The sequence below is a fragment of the Heteronotia binoei genome, chromosome 20, assembly GCF_032191835.1.
Source record: "Heteronotia binoei isolate CCM8104 ecotype False Entrance Well chromosome 20, APGP_CSIRO_Hbin_v1, whole genome shotgun sequence".
Lineage (NCBI taxonomy): Eukaryota > Metazoa > Chordata > Lepidosauria > Squamata > Gekkonidae > Heteronotia > Heteronotia binoei.
The window spans coordinates 12,782,553-12,795,801 of record NC_083242.1 but is presented as its reverse complement, the minus strand read 5'-3'; the positions used below and the strand labels follow the sequence as shown (position 1 = coordinate 12,795,801).

General features: G+C 46.7%; 1 protein-coding gene across 1 annotated transcript in view; it reads left to right on the top strand.

Moving 5' to 3' along the window:
- CLUAP1 (clusterin associated protein 1) overlaps nt 1-13,249 on the top strand; it is a 122,631-nt gene that overhangs the window by 49,587 nt on the left and 59,795 nt on the right. Inside the window, exon 6 of the mRNA XM_060260822.1 lies at nt 11,405-11,488. Within this exon, the coding sequence (XP_060116805.1) occupies nt 11,405-11,488 (84 nt within the window). The remainder of the gene's footprint in view (nt 1-11,404; nt 11,489-13,249) is intronic.

Genomic DNA, 13,249 nt, shown 5'->3' with positions numbered 1-13,249 from the left:
GGTACCAGAGTTCTCAAACTTTGTTCTGTCGCTTCGGACCAACATGCCGACCCACCTGAATCTGTCTTAATGGAAAGTACACATTAAGCTGCAGGGTGGTGCAGAGTGGTAAAGCTGCAGTACTGCAGTTGGAGCCCTCTGCTCACAACTTGAGTTCGATCCCCGGTGGAAGCTGGGTTTTCAGGTAGCCAGCTCGAAGTTGACTCAGCCTTCTGTCCTTCCGAGGTCGGTCAAATGAGTCCCCAGCTTGCTGGGGGGAAAGTGTAGATGGCTGGGGAAAGCAATGGCAAACCACCCCGTAAAAAGTCTTCCGTGAAAGCATCATGAAAGCAATGTCACCCCAGAGTCGGAGACTACCGGTGCTTGCACAGGGGACTACTTTTACTTTACTTTTTATTTTATTTATTTACGTTAGATTTCTATGCTGCCCACTCCGGAACAGACTCTGGGCGGCTAACAGTCATGATAAAAAACAGTTTAAATTACAATTATAAAAGACTAGATAACATATATAGACAATGTAATAACAAGATATTAGGTGCCGTAAAAAAGCTTTTATAACATAGGTGGTTTATCAATATCTCAGCTCTCTTTTCCTTTGTTACTCTGCGGTCTTATAGATAGTATTGTTCAGCGGTATGGCAGTGGTATCTGAGGAAGCATGCATATACACAAAAGCTTATACATTGAATAAATCTTTGTTGGTCTTAAAGGTGCCACTGGACTCGAACTTTGTTCTTATGTATTAGTTTCACCCAGGGGTGGAATTTTAGCAGGAGCTCCTTTGCGTATTAGGCCTCACCACCTGATGTAGCCAATCTCCTTTGCGTATTAGGCCTCACCACCTGATGTAGCCAATCTGCCAAGAACTTTTTTGTTGTTCAGTCGCACAGTCAAGTCTGACTCCTTGCAACCCCATGGACAAAGCCAGGCCCTCCTGTCTTCCTCCATTCTCCGAAGTCTGCTCAAATTCATGTTTGTTACATCAGTAACACTGTCTAGCCATCTCATCTTTTGCCGTCCCCTTCTTCTTTCGCCTTCTGTCTTTCCAGCATCAGGATCTTCTCCAGGGAGTGCTCCCTTCTCATTTTGGTGGCCAAAGTATTGGAGCTTCAGCTTCAGCATCTGACCTTCCAGGGTTGATTTCCCTTAGGACTGACTGATTTGATCTTCTTGCAGTCCAAGGGACTCTCTTTTTTTGTAAGCTCTTGCAGGATTGGCTACATCAGGGATGTGTGGCCTAATATGCAAAGGAGCTCTTGCTAGAATTCCACCCCTGGTTTCACCCAAGGCGTCCCCCCCCATACACCATTATTTTAAATTCAAAATAGGTTATTTTGCATAGTAGATTTTTTTTTTCTTTTCAATATTCATCATTTATTGAGATTAGTATATATAACAGATCCATAGTAATAATAAGTATTTAACAATTAAACAATTAAACAAACAAAAATTGCATCGTTCATAGTAGATTTTTTTATAAGGTGCATATCCTGAAATGCATTGCAAGGAATTTAACGATTATATCCTTTTTGCCATTTTCTTTATTAAGCAATGAGAAAAGGCCAAGTAAAAAACCTCTAGTGCCCAGATTTTCCTCCTTTCTTCTTAATTTCTTAGGTGTTAAAACCAAAATTCCTTCCTTCTGCTGTGATTCCGCTCTGCCCATGTTCATAACACCCACATCTCTATGCAATTGTGGTTGTTTTTAAAAATATTAATTTGTCTAAAGTGATTTTCTGCTTTAGTTCATCGCTGTTAATTGTTGGTTCCGGTTCCCTGATTTCTGATGAGCGGTGTGTTGTGAAACACCTTGGCGGTTTTCAGGTCCCAGTCCCGGTAAACAGTAAGCAACAGTCAGACCCCTCGGGTGGAGGGAGAGTGCATTTCATGTTAATTAGAGCTAATGTTTGTCAGAGGCAGCTTTCCATTGTTCCTGTCTTGTGACCTGCTGGCAGGATGGCTTTCTCCCTTTGCTCTGTACTTCTTCACCCAAAGGGTGATTAACACAAGGAGGTCATTGCAAGGGGAGGTCATGGCAGCTACAAGCATAGCCAGCTTCAAGATGGGATTGGATAAACATATGGAGCAGAGGTTCATCAGTGGCTATTAGCCACAGCTTATTGTTGGAACTCTCTGGAGCAGTGATACTCTGTATTCTTGGTGCTTTGAGGGGGGGAGCAGTGGGAGGCTTCTAGTGTCCTGGACCCACTGATGGACCTCCTGATGGCACCTGGGGTTTTTTGGCCCTGTGTGACACAGAGTGTTAGACTGGGTGGACCATTGGCCTGATCCAACATGGCTTCTCTTATGTTCTTATGCTAGTCAGTCCTCCTGTTCTTCTTGAGCATTGTTCTCTTTTTCTTATTTGTTCCATACAAAAATCAGCTATGTTGGAAGAGCCTTGGCTTTGTTGACAGAGCGTCTGCTTTGCATGCAGAAGGCCCCTGGTTCAGTCCCTCTCAGCTCCAGGCATTACAGTTCCAGCCTGAGACCCTGGAGAGATAGTCAGCGGAGACAGAGGCAATAGAAGGCAGCTTTGCATGTGTTCCACAGTGTGCTTATAAAAATGGACAGCATGATCTTAGATGTGTTGACTGGGGATTAAGACCCCCCTTGAATTCAGTGGGGCTTGTTCCAAGAGAATGATGCCTAAGGTTGCAGCCTAACAATGCCCTTCTAAGTGGAGTTACACCTTTCTAAGGACACCCTTCTAAGTCTGTTGAAATTTGATGGGCTTATCTGAGGAATTGTGCATACACACAAAAGCTCATGACTGGAATAAAACGTTGATGGTCTTCAGGGATTCACTGGCCTCTAACTTTGTTCTGTTAGAATCATAGAGTTGAAAGGGACCCTCCAGGGTCATCTAGTCCAACCCCCCTGCACAATGCAGGAAATTCACACATACCGCCGCCTAAATTCACAGGATCCTCATTGCTGTCAGATGGCCATCTAGCCTCTGCTTAAAAACCTCCAAGGAAGGAGAGCCCACCGGCTCTTGAGGAAGCCTGTTCCACTGAGGAAACCGCTCTAACAGTCCGGAAGTTCTTCCTAATGTTGAGCTGGAAACTCTTTTGATTTAATTTCAACCCATTGGTTCTGGTCCTGCCTTCTGGGGCCACAGAAAATAATTCCACACCATCCTCTATATGACAGCCCTTCAAGTACTTGGTGACCATATCACCTCTCAGCCGCCTCCTCTCCAGGCTAAACATCCCCAGCTCCTTCAACCTTTCCTCATAGGACTTGGTCTCCAGACCCCTCTCCATCTTCGCCACCCTCCTCTGGACCCATTCCAACTTGTCTATATCCTTCTTAAAATGTGGTGCCCAAAACCGAACACAATACTCCAGGTGAGGTCTTACCAGAGCAGGGTAAAGTAATACTATCACATCACATGATCTGGACACTATACTTCTGTTGATACAGCCCAAAATTGCATTTGCCTTTTTGGCCACCACATCACACTGTTGACTCATGTTCAGCATATGATCCACTAAGACCTCCAGATCCTTTTTACACATACTACTGCTAAGACAAGGCTCCCCCATCCTATAACCATGCATTGGATTTTTCCTAGCTAAATGTAGAACTTTACATCTATCCCTGTTAAAATTCATTTTATTGATTTTAGCCCAATTTTCCAGCCTGTCAAGGTCATCTTGTATCCTGATTCTCTCTTCTTCTGTGCTTGCAGCCCCTTCCAATTTAGTATCATCTGCAAATTTAATAAGCATTCTCTCTGTTCCTTCATCCAAACCATTGATAAAGATGTTGAACAAAACAGGTCCCAGGACAGATCCTTGAGGCCCACCGCTTGTCACTCCTCTCCAAGAGGATGAGGAACCATTCACAAGCACTCTTTGGGTGCAATCTGTCAGCCAGTTACAGATCCACCTAACGGTAACAGGATCCAAACCACCTTTTACCAACTTGTCAACGAGGATAGTATGTGGAACCTTATCAAAAGCCTTACTGAAATTAAGATAAACGATGTTGCTTCAGAACAACATGGCTTCTCGTCTGGGTCTGTGTTCATCCAGAGGCTGTGAGTTTACAGTGGGGTTTTGGTGGTGTCCTTCCTTCCTTCCTTCCTTCCTTCCTTCCTTCCTTCCTTCCTTCCTTCCTTCCTTCCTTCCTTCCTTCCTTCCTTCCTTCCTTCCTTCCTTCCTTCCTTCCTTCCTTCCTTCCTTCCTTCCTTCCCTCCCTCCCTCCCTCCCTCCCCTCCCTCCCTCCCCTCCCTCCCTCCCTCCCTCCCTCCCTCCCTCCCTCTTTCTTTCTTTCTTTCTTTCTTTCTTTCTTTCTTTCTTTCTTTCTTTCTTTCTTCTTCTTTCTTTCTTTCTTTCTTTCTTTCTTTCTTTCTTTCTTTCTTTCTTTCTTTCTTTCTTTCTTTCTTTCTTTCTTTCTTTCTTTCTTTCTTTCTTTCTTTCTTTCTTTCTTTCTTTCTTTCTTTCTTTCTTTCTTTCTTTCTTTCTTTCTTTCTTTCTTTCTTTCTTCCAGAATGAACATGAACACCCTTGAAGTTGCCTCATACTGAATCAGAGCCTTGGTCATTCAAGGTCAGTGTTGTCTCCTCAGCTGAGCAGCAGCTCTCAGGCAGAGGTCTTTCAAATTGCATACTGCTGGGTCCTTTTTTAACCGGAGATGCCAGGGACTGAACCCAGGACCTTCTGCATGCGAAGCAGATGCTCTACCATGGAGCCGCAGGCCCTACCAGTCATGCATGTCCCTAGGGCTTTTTTCTAGCAGGAATGCAGTTCCAGTTGGCTTGGTGTCATGGGGGTGTGGCCTAACATGCAAATGAGTTCATGCTGGGCTCTTTCTACAAAAAAAGCTCTGCGCAAAACAATGGTGACAGTAGGGGGGTTGGCCTAATATGCAAATGGGCTTTCCCCAGGCAAAAAAGCCCTGTGCAAAACAATGGTGACATCAGGGGGTGGGGCCTAATATGCAAATGAGATCATGCTGGACTTTTACTACAAAAAAGCCCTGTGCAAAACAATGGTGATGTCAAGAGTGTGTGGCCTAATATGCAAATGAGTTCCTGCAAATGAGTTCCTTAAAAAAAGCCCTTCATGTCTATAGCCAAATGTCTCCTCTTGCCTCAGCTACACCTGCTGTTTTGAACTGTCTTTGCCCAGGCTCCTCTACGGAGCGACGAATGCTTATCAGAGAAAACTGTGCTTCTGTAATTTTGCATTAGTGCTTATCTTGGGATGGAGCTTCAAGAGCCCCTTATCTTCCTTGGGGATATCAGCTCTTTTCACTTGTTTCAGTTGCCAGCTCTCCCATTGGTTATGCAAATAACCTGGCTGTTCTCCCAGGGAGGAGCGATTACAGAAACAGCATCTCCCATTCCAGGGTAGCCCAATCTTTTCTGAGCCTTTCGGAATTCTGACAGTGTGATGGGCCTAGCTGCCACAAAATGGCTGCCACGGGAGGCGGAGAGAGCCACAAAAGGGATGCCGCAGCTTGCCCTTGGTCACACAGCGAAGGTCCTTGCTCAGGGATGGCAGCTTCGAAAGCAATTCTTTAACCAATCAAATCTCCAGTGGCCAGTCTGAAGCCTCGCTGGGCCAAAGTCCCACCTGGCCCTGCCTGAGTTCTAAAACACTTGGGGGGGGGGGGGCAGGATCAGGAAAAGTATCTAAGGTTACCATGGCACCCATGGGCACCACGATGGATGCTCTTGCCGTATGCCCCTCAGGAAAGACAAAGCTAGTTCATTTGAATCCTGGCATAGTGTCACATTGTTGTTTTTACCACCAGTGCCTTGAGGCAGTTGATGTTACTGCTAGATCTTCCAGCAGTGCTGAAGATCAGACCACTGCTAATCGCAGGCCCCAGGGGGCCATTTCAGCAATAGTTTGTTCCACATGGAGACATGGATGCTCATAACGTGACAAGCATCATGTGAGAGAAAGTAAGAAACTGTAATAGAAGGGATAGAGGAGGAGGAGATTGGATTATACCTCACTCGGAGTCTCAGAGCGGCTTACAATCTCTGTCCTTCCCTCTCCCCACAACAGACACCCTGTGAGGTAGGTGGGACGGAGAGAGCACTGAGAGCGCTGTGACTGACCCAAGGTCACCCAGTTGGCTTCATGTGGAGGAGTGGGGACTCAAACCCAGTTCTCCAGATTAGAGTCCATTGCTCTCAACCACTACACCAAACTGGCTCTAAGACCTAGGAAGAATAAGGAGAGACCACAGCAGCCTGTAATTTTTTCTTAAACGCTCAAAGTGCTTTAATAGCTTAACAGCTTCTGAAACAGCCTTTCCTTTCTTGTGACTTGTGCCGTTGCTGGCTGCCATATGCATTATCCCACCTTTTCTCCAAAGCTTGGAAATCATCTAATTTTATCCTTCCCAACAACCCTGCAAGGTAGGCTGAGCTAAGCACTGCTTACAAGCCCAAAGCTCTCCAGCGAACTTTACGGCTGGGCAACAGTTTATTTACTTCATGTGTGCCCTGCCTTTCCCCCCAACAGGGACCCAGAGCAGCTAATGCCATTCTCCATTTTATCCCCACCAAGTATGATATTGGCTCGAGGCCTCCCTGCTGGCTTCCAAGGTGGAGTGGGGCTTCCAGCTGGGCCTCTGAGATCTTAGCTCATCATTCTGACCGCTACACTGTTCGGACTCTCTGATCTGAACTTGGGTTGTCCTAATGAGAGTCTAGTGCTTTAGCTGCTGTTCCAATCAGATTCTCTGGTTGCGCGTTAAATTGCATGAGGAAGAATAATTTCTGTAGCTCTCATACAGCAGCTGTTTGTTTGAGGCTCGTTCCAGGCGGGGCTTGTTCTTCTCTTCTCCGACGTGTTTGTTGCATCGCCTGAAGGTGTCTTGGCAAGGGCAGTTCCCATAATTACGAAGGAACATCCCTGCTGTTTGTCGGATACCTGCTGGGCAGTGAATGGATTTCTGTCGTCCTTCCCAAGCTACATTTAACAAATGTAGTTCTTGCGGCTGGTAACGCCTTCTAAGAATCCTTGGACCTCTGGAGGAGGTGTAAATATGTTAGGAGGTTAGTGGAGGGGGGTGCCTACGGCTCCCCATTTCTTCCTTTCACAAATTCCTTGCTGAAATGGGATGAGGTGCTGACACTTTTGCGTGGCGTTCATTCAAACAGCTTCCGGCATCTGTGAGGAATAACGGGCTGTGGTCCTCATTCTCACAGCTAACAAAAGAAGCCGGCTTAAAAGCAAGACGGCCAGAGTTAGCCATAGTACAAAGCCCTAGCCCAGTGGCACTTTTAAAACCAGTGGTGTTTTATTCATGGTATAAGCTTTCGTGTTCAAGCACAGTTCTTCAGATACAATGGTAACAGTCCATACATGTAGGCAGGGGTGGAATTTTAGCAGGAGCTCCTTTGCATATGAGGCCACACACCCCTGACGTAGCCAGTCCTCCAAGAGCATACAAAAAAGAGCCTTGTAAGCTCTCGGAGGATTGGCTACATCAGGGGTGTGTGGCCTCATATGCAAAAGAGCTCCTGCTAGAATTTCATCCCTGCATATAGGCAGAGGGTGAGCGGTAAATCAGGATGCAGCATAATGAAGATGTTGAACAGATTCAAGGACCAAACGGGAATGACAAGCTTAGTTTATTTGCTTATCCTTTGTTTGCTTTTCATTCTCTGTGTGTGGGGGGTGGGGGACATAATGAAGGAAATAAATGTCAAAATTGGAGATTGATGGGGAGATGTATCCTTAATGGTGGGATGCTGAGAGTAATTAACTGAGAGCCTTCCATTACCCTCCATCTGTCTCCTCTCAAGCTTGAAGGTGACCTTATAGCATCTTCTTTGAAGTGGGGCAGTTGGCAGTGGAGAGTTATCCCCGCTGTCCCCAGACCAGAGAAATGCATTCCAGTCTACCATTCCAAATTACCTTACATTCTACTATATATTATATTACATTACAATGTACTATTCTATTCTACTATTCCAAATAAGAAATAAAATAAAGAGGATGTACACCCCTTCTAGGGGATTGGTGAGAATATACAGATGTAAGGTTGCATGAATGAAGTTAGCATATGCAGTGGGGTATAAAACCAATATCCCTGTTAAGTTCTGGGGGTTCCATTGTTCTCTCTCTCTCTGTGTTGTAATAACTTGCAGCTCAGCAATTTCCCTTTCTACTCTGTCCCTGAAGTTCCTTGGCAATAAAACAGCTACTTTGAAGTCATCTATTGAATGTCCTAGAAGGTTAAAGTGTTTTCTTACAAATTTTTCAGTCTTGTGATTCTTGATGTCAGATTTGTGTTCAATTTTCTTTTGGCATAGGGCTTGACATGTTTGCCTTATTTAGGGAACCAAAGGGTGTTGCTGGCATTTCATGGCAGATATAGCATTAGAAGATGGGCGTGTGTATAGGCCTGGGATGGTGAAGTTAATTATAGTCACCTGTGCGCAGGCCTTGAATTCAACAGGAGCTCACAGGAATGCAGCTCCTGAACCTTTCTGATGGCTCTCCCTCCTCCTCCCCCCCTACCTACCTACCTACCTTGCCCATTGAATAGTAGATGCAGCTGCATAACAATCCCTGGATTAGGAGAGCGGGCAGCCAGCCAGCCACCAGGGGCTTTGCCACACCCCCAGCAGCCCTCATTAACCCCTGGCGAAGCCCGCACCACCCTTTCTCCACTTCTTATGTGATTTTGGGTGGCGGGTGTCTTGCTAGCCTTTTGACTGTGGGAGGGGGTGGCCAAGGAGAGCCCCAAGGAGAGAGGTGAGTGAGGCCTGCTTGGGCTGGCTGGATCTTTAGCCAGCCCAAGCAAGCTTCGTTCACCCAGGGCTCTCCTTTCTTGCGTTGGGTTGCATTTGGCTGGGGGGATATGCTAATTAGTTATGCTAATGAGCTCCACCACCTATTTTTCTACGAAATGACCCCTGCCCATGCATATTCCGTATTTTTCAGGAGAGAGTGAGTGCAGACTTGCATATGATCTGACTCTGCAAATTTTAGCTGGCCTGCTGATATTTCCAATCTTCCCCTTTCTGGCTCCCTGACACATACAATTTTGATTTGGGGAAATTTTCTCTGATTTCAGCTCTGGGCTTTGGCGAAGGAAACAACTGCCCTCTTAGGTGGTTCCTCACTGTCCCTAGCAGCCAGAGCATCAAAGTGACCATCTCTGTCCGTTGGTGATTGCCTTTGGGCAAGTTGGAAGTGGTGACAGAAGGACACATGTAGATCTAGCTTATGCAGGGCATTTTTTTTTCTTAAGGCGCTCTAAAAGGTAAAAGGCAAGCACTGAGTCCTTACCGACCCATGGGGTGATGTCATGTCATTGCATTTTCTTGGCGGACTTCTTATGAGGTGGTTTGCCTTCCTCAGTCATCTACACCCTAAATAATGCACTTTCAATCCACATTCAATGCACTTTGGCCTTGGATTTTACTGTGCAAAATGGCAAAACCCACTTGCAAATGGCCACTGAAGTGGATTGAAACTGCAATATTCTGCATGTGTGAACGTGATTTCAGTCCAGTTCAGTGACCGCTTGCAGGTGGATTTTGCCATTTCACATGGTAAACATCTCTTGTATAATAAGAAAAAAAATGGAAAGACGTGTTCTGTTGGGGCTGGTGGTGGTGGTGGAGAGAGGCACACTGTATGTGTTCCAGAAGTATCCATTGACCACACCCTTCAATTCAAGTCCCCCCTAAGGTTGGGGTAGCTGCTAGGGCCCTGAGCTTGTGGAATGGCCCACTGCCCCCGCTCACACATCTCCTCTTCACCTGTCTGCAGCTGTGCTTCCAACTGCCCAGAGTCATTGAAGAAGGGCATGTGGTTGGTGCATACGGGTGGCATTCCTGGTGGCCATGGCAACACCATAGACCAGACAGTGCTGTTGGAGAAAGGGTATGTGGGTGGCTGTCATGATCCTAGCCTAGTGAGGCCTACAGGCTCCAGGGAAGCCTGCATTAGAGTAGCTACAGGGCATACATTTCCCAGGATCCCTTCTGTCCTTCTGAGTGGGTGGGCAGCAGTTTTGAAGGGAAAACTTGCTCAGTGGAGACCAGAGGGGTGAGACCTGGGAGGAAAGAAATAAAAGGCTAAGCTAGAGAGGGGGAAGTGTTGTCTCTGAAAGAGGCTGCAGTCAGGAGAGTTCTCTCTGAAAAGGCTGCGGCAGGAGGGTTCCCTCACCTAAGGGGTGGTGAGTCTGTTGGCATTAGAGGAGGGGAACGTTTAGTTAGTCACATCAGGGCTGTTATTTTCTGTGCATCACCTTTTCAGTTTCTGCCTTTCACTGGTGCACTAATACTTTATTCATGAGCACTTACAATAAAAGTATTGTTGTTATACTGCCTGGGTCCTCACATCTCTTCAGTCACAGATAGAAGGTGTTTGTTAAGAAGGAAGACAAAGGGGTCAGGTGGGTGCTCTGGGCCCTCCCAGACTGACCCGTACCAGAGTGGTGGCAGCCAGTAGAAGGCCCTCTCTGGTCCCCTGCTTGTGACAGTGGCGAAGACAACTGAGAATGGGTGGTGAGAAGGGTTGCAAGTGGGAGATGGACACACAGGCAGGTATGGGGGTGGAAAGAATGGCATGAGAGGGACCCTGGCGATGCCCCCACCAAAAAAACCCCATGGCCCTGGCCCTGCTTCAAGGGATTAAAAGATCCTGGTGTTAAAGAAATCCTGAAACATGAGGCATGCACAGAGCCCTTAGTACGGTCCCTTGGGCGCTTCTTTCCTTCCTGGACCTCTGGCCATATCAGACATAGACAAACCAGCAGGTTGAATGACTTCGTGGGGGAAAGGGTTATGCTTCCTAAGATCAGGAGTGGTTCTTGTCCTTGTGTTTTCCGTTAATAAATAGGGGGACCCACTCAAGATGGTATGCAGGAGGTAGAGGAGACGCTGAACCATCATCATAGCTTATTGAAACCTTCTGGAGCAGTGGTAAAGCATCTGCTTGGCAGGCAGAAGGTCCCAGGTTCAGTCTCTGTCGTCTCCGGTTAAAAGGACCAGGGCTGTACGGGAGGAGGTGAAAGACCACAACCTGAGACCCTGGAGAGCAGCTGCCAGTTTGAGTAGGCAACACTGACCTTGATGGGCCGAGGGTCTGATTCAGTAGAAGGCAGCCTCATGTGTTCAAGCCCTCCTGAGTTAGGGGGGGATTGCATTCTGATGAGTGGGCTTCGGCTGGTGGGCTTCAGGACCATCCTTGGGTTAGAATCTCAGGTTTAAATCTGGGACCCTTTATACGAACCTACCAAAGGAGCTCCTGTTCTGCCCCTGGCCTTCGAATCACAGTGCATAAACATTAGACTACGCTCCATTTGTTATGCAAATGGCTTTGTCCAATTGGCTCGGCCTGCCTGCGCATATTAACCTAAGGCTTAATCTTTCAATTACAGTTTTGCCATTTATTTATTTTTCCTTCAGGAAATGAGAACCGAAGCGATTGCCAGACCTCTGGAGATAAACGAGACGGAAAAGGTGATGAGAGTCGCTATCAAGGACATCTTGGTAAGTATTAACAGCCCCGCTCAGCGGGGGCTTTGGGGGGGAATTGATTATCTTATGCAACTGGAGTTAATTCCAGAAGTGCCTTAAAGAAAAAAAGCCATTCCTGCCTGCCATGGATTGGAAACGTCGGCCAGCGTGTTCAGCGCAAAATGCCCGCTTTAAGAGGCCCGTTGCATCTTTCCAACAGAAATGTCCTTTTGGTTATAATGTTTGTGGGTTGGTTGGTGTTTTTAATAGATGGCATAAGCAGTCCAAACAGAGGGAGAGCCCTCTGCCTTGCCTCTTTGTATTGGGAGAAAATGCGATTTTGGGCATGTGGAAGCAATTCAGGGGAACAGGGACAGGATGAGTCCCCCTGGAGCACTTTGTCTTTAGATGCTAAAAACAAACACACTCTTCTCTCTCTCTCTCTCTTTGACTCTCTCTCTGACTCTCTCTCTCTCCCTGTCTGTCTCTCTGTCTCTGTCTGTCTCTCTGTCTCTGTTTCTCTGTCTGTCTGTCTCCCTCCCTCTCTGGGATTAAAGAATGTTGTTGCTAGGATCATGCCTGGTGTGCCTTTACTGGAGGAGCTTCATCCAGACAGAGTGAAAGAAGACATTTGTCCATTGCAAGGAAAAGGGCCCCTATCCGATTCCCCAGTAGCCCATACCACAGTGGCTGCTGAGCGGTTTATCGGGGAAGGAGGGAGGGGAAAGTGGCCTGCTAATAGCTCATGCATGCTAAAAGCATGCAGTCCCCAAATACATATTAGCACCCACTGATGTGCCAGAAATTGGAGTATGAGAACAGCGTGTTTTGTGGAGGACTGTTGATGTCGCCGGAGTGCCTTACAGTTTAGTCAGTTCTAGTTTAATTCAGCCATCTGCGAAAGCAAACTCTTTGTGCTGCTTGGATTTCAGCAGTCCAGCCTCCTTCTTTCTTAATTACCAATTTCAAAGTTTTCAAGGGTCTCAACTTTTTGCTTTGATCGCATGTGGCCCATTTCTAGATCTGGAAAGGGTTTCTTCCCCCCCTTCCCTCTTCTTGACTCTTATGGCTTCGACGGCAATTTTTGTGGGAAATAATGGTTGTGGGTGGGGCTGACAGATAGCACAAGTGTCCCTTTGGAAGGCGACTTTATACTTGGCAATTACGGATGCTGGCAGAGGCTTAAAAGCACAGGGCAGGCATCATTTCTCTGTCATCAGACTTGCGTTTGTTGCTCTCTGGAGCTGATTCAGCTGCACCGTCCTCGTTAGAGAGTCTCCTCCTCCACCTCAGCTTTCTTGGCTTTTTTCGGTGATCTTCGAGCTCAGTTAACAAGCACTTGGCTAATCTGGTATTGTGGTCAAATAGATGTCAAAAGCAAATGAGAAGGATGATGACATCAACAAAGCCTGGGAAAAAAACCCAGGCAATTGTATTACTACGGATCATTGTTGACTGCAGGAGTGCAAGCACTCTGGATTTGGTTGATGGAAAAATAAATGCAGCTGAATGGTGGCCATCTCCTTCTCTTACCTCCCTCCTCATAGAGAAGCTATTGTGGCTGTAAATTATAGTGTTTCCTCACCTTGGGGTCAATGCCTGGAGTACATAGGGTTTCATTCCACCCCCCTGCTCCAATACAGTTCCTTCCTTCCTTCCTTCCTTCCTTCCTTCCTTCCTTCCTTCCTTCCTTCCTTCCTTCCTTCCTTCCTTCCTTCCTTCCTTCCTTCCTTCCTTCCTTCCTTCCTTCCTTCCTTCCTTCCTTCCTTCCTTCCTTCCTTCCTTCCTCCCTCC